Source organism: Protobothrops mucrosquamatus, unplaced genomic scaffold (genome assembly GCF_001527695.2).
Source record: "Protobothrops mucrosquamatus isolate PMUCROS unplaced genomic scaffold, P.Mucros_1.0 scaffold992, whole genome shotgun sequence".
Classification (NCBI taxonomy): domain Eukaryota; kingdom Metazoa; phylum Chordata; class Lepidosauria; order Squamata; family Viperidae; genus Protobothrops; species Protobothrops mucrosquamatus.
In genome coordinates this window covers 354087-357798 of record NW_015387231.1, presented here as the reverse complement: position 1 = coordinate 357798, position 3712 = coordinate 354087, and the positions used below count along the sequence as shown (strand labels likewise).

General features: G+C 35.4%; 1 protein-coding gene across 1 annotated transcript in view; it reads left to right on the top strand.

Annotated features, from left to right (window-relative positions):
- LOC107290875 (methylsterol monooxygenase 1) overlaps nt 1-3712 on the top strand; it is a 12949-nt gene that overhangs the window by 2113 nt on the left and 7124 nt on the right. Inside the window, exons 2-3 of the mRNA XM_015819813.2 lie at nt 2290-2438; nt 2986-3112. Of these exons, the coding sequence (XP_015675299.1) occupies nt 2290-2438; nt 2986-3112 (276 nt within the window). The remainder of the gene's footprint in view (nt 1-2289; nt 2439-2985; nt 3113-3712) is intronic.

Genomic DNA, 3712 nt, shown 5'->3' with positions numbered 1-3712 from the left:
TCCAAGTGCCTGAGATAATGTATCTTTGTCTAGTATGGGCTGTAGCTTACTAATAATGTGTTTCCTTAGTTTGAACTTTGAGATGTAAGTGACTAGGTCACAGGTCGGCAACCTGTGGCTCCGGACCCGCATGCGGCTTTTTGAGCCTTCCCCTGCGGCCCCCAGCCTCCTCTGCCATTTGCAGAGAGAGAGAGAGAGAGAGAGAGAGGCACTTGCCATTGAAGCTCATTTCCTTAAATGCATAGAGTGACTAAATTTAGGATTTAAATTGGAGTGAGGTAGGGTGAAGGGAGGGGAAAGCTATTGTTATACGGATGCAAATTATATATAAAATAAATACAAATTAAAAATTACATATAATTACATTTATAGCCTGCTAAAAACATTTGTGTGTGTTGAGATTTTCTGTGATTGCCTGAAACCTTTAGATGTACCGGTACGTTACTCAGAAACTTTGAGGACTGCCATAGAGCGTCCTGGGAGGTTAAAATGCTCTGATACTACTTTGCCCTTATTGTGGGGTGTCCTAATGTCACATTTGTGTCCATTGGTTCTTTTGCAAAATTGGTATCAAATCTCCATTCTGTCTGGTAGTATGAAAGTAATTAATAAAAAGGACTTGAAACTCTACTGATTAAATTTACCTACTGACATATTATTTTTACTGACTCTTGACTACAAAAATCTATTCAAATGTGTGTCTGAGATAAAATGTAACAATAAAACACAAAATAATGTGTGAAAGTCAAAACATTCCATGCAATAAATGCTAAGCTTCAGTGGTTACGCTGAAAGAATGGGCAAAATATAACTTAAAAATAAAATCATGAGAATAAAGAGCTTTTCTGTCAGGCTTAGAACTAGTCACTGTTGAAAAACCTGTTGTTAATGCATCTACAAATTAAGACAGTATTTGATGTGTAGGAGGGCCTCCATCCCCAGAATGAAATATTCTTTATTCTTAATATTAAAAAAGAGGCTGAATATAGTACTTCCCCTGAAGGAGAAGAGGAGAGGCACCTTCTTAAAAGCAGCAGACTCACGCAGAAACCTGAGGAGGTTAGTCTTTAGGAATGGGGATTTTGTAATCTATTCAGAAAGACTGGGCCACACTATTCATAAAGAAAAAACAGCCAGAAACCCTAAATAAGCAGCACAATAGGCAAGGCCCAACTAAGATTAGCTCAGACAAACACCTAGGATTTGCATTTCCCTTCTTGCCTGTAGAGCTAGCCATGATCCCATTAAGAATCTGGCAACGGCCATTAAAATATTAAAGGACATATTCTTACACAGGAACAGGCATCTCAATCACAAAGCCCCAAAGAAGGTATAAAAACCCACCTACTCTCAATTCCGTTTTGTCAGCCACCCCAGAAACATGCTGCTGCCATTTTAGTTTCTGGCTACCAAATAAACAGATACCTTCTTGCCTAGCAGCCTCCATTTTAGTTTCAGCGGCTTTCTCCCAGCTTGGAACCAGACCTGATTTTTCTTCCTACAGATGCAAGAACATTAAAGTTTTACAGTACACCTTGAAATTATGGGTAGTCCTTTAACTGGCAGCCATATACATTGCTCTTGCTGACAGAAAACTTTACTGAAAGCAGAGCTTTAACCAGATTTATAAGTTATAGTAGTTGGTGGAATATATTGTGTGAGTTATTTATTGAATCTTGCCAATATTTGTATTGACTAAAGTGCATTACAAGAAATCATACCTAAAATTATTAACCAATATCTCAGTGCAGGACAAATAAAATCAAAGAAAAGTAATTAGAGAACACTTCTTTAATTTAAAAAATCATATCCAAACCAACTCATTTCAAGAATGTACAATTTACAGTATAATATTTGAATCCAAGTTAAGCAGTTTATTTTGCTTCAGACCTACCCATACTTATGGAGGAAAAATACTATTGAATGTAGTATTGTAGAATACTATAGTAGAATATAGTATTGAAAATACTATAACTATTGAGTTATATTTGTAAGTAAACTTGCCTAAGATTGGATTTTTAATTAAGAGAATCGCTATGAGTGGACAGTAATTTTCCTATTACCTATTACCCATAGACATATGGGGCAGAGGACAAGGAGACAATTATGTAACCTCACCCCTTTACATGTAGGAGACATTGTAACAGAAGTTCAAAAGTCGAGAACACGTGATAATATGTTTTGTGATGTTGACATCATTGTAGTTGGGAAAAGATACTGATGAGAAAGATTAATCCGTTTCCAATATGCACTATTTAATTATTTTTTGTTTATTTGCTGCTGTTATAGGATAGACCAGAAACATGGACAGGACAATGGAAATGTTTCAAACAAGTTATATTCAATCACTTTTTTATTCAACTGCCTCTCATATGTGGTACCTATTATTTCACAGAATATTTTAATATTCCTTATGACTGGGAAAGCATGCCAAGATGGTAAGTAATATTCAATTATTTTTTGTTGTTAAAAATACATATTCTCACACATTAAAAATGTTAGTATAATACTGATAAATGATTGGGTTTGGGAGAAATTTCTAGAAATTCTGAGCCAAAATGCTTTTGACTCTGTGGTTTATTGATTAAAAATGACAAGAGAGTGAAATCTTAATTTAATAGTTGCAGGGAAGCAGTGTCTGCTATTCGTAATTGTTAAACTCCAGCAACATTCAGCAACATTTTATCATTTATTCATTCTAATAAAACAAATACAAATATAATAGGTAATATCTGGATATCTTTATGCAAGACGAAAATGGAAGCCTAAGAGTTATTTTAAATATAATATAAACTACGTCATATGTAACTCGTAGGTTTCCTGTCTTTCTCAAGCAACGACTTATTTGCTGTGCTTGTTGCTCCAAGAGGGAAAAATATCTTATTAAAAGTTCTGTGTATGTTAAATATGTCAGGTTTCTACCACTGTTCATTGGATAGATTGTACAAATATATAACCATCTCAAAAACTAATTTTATTTTAAAGGTTTGTGATAGTTGCCCAGTGCTTTGGATCTGCTGTGATTGAAGATACCTGGCATTATTTCCTGCATCAACTACTTCATCATAAGAGAATATATAAATACATTCACAAAGTACATCATGAATTTGTTGTATGTAATTTCTTAAATTTTTTGATTATATAGTTAAGCTGTATATCCACTTACCAATAAGAAAATTCCATACAAATCATTGGAACCTGTTTCTGTATATGATTGCAGGCTTAAAATGTCATTCAATGGGCATGTATTAGTTAATAATTTTTAGAAATAGGGAGAAGAAACTAGCAGGTTTATTATTTAGCTATATGATTTCTTTACTGTTCTTCCTATCATATGAGGCCAGAATGGTTTACAAAAGTTGAAGAGTTTTAACTTAAACATTGCAGTAAACCAAGAATATGTCTTAGCATTTTTCTTAGCTAACTTGTTATTAAGAAAGAAGTGTATTGTGTTTTTTGTTATTCTGTTATCTAGAACGGGGTCCCCAATCCCCTGTTGAGGGGTGCTGCAGCCCACTACTAGGCCATGAGCTGTTCAGAACTGGCCACCTGAAGTGGTGGGTGCACGTATACATCCCTACTTGCACGAGCAGCAGGAAAGCACATGTGCTCCATTTGTGCAGACAGTGTGCCCGCCACTCGTGCAGAACCATCCCCCCCTCCCCCCACCATCCGCAAAGCCAGAAAGATTGGGGAACTTTGATCTAGAACA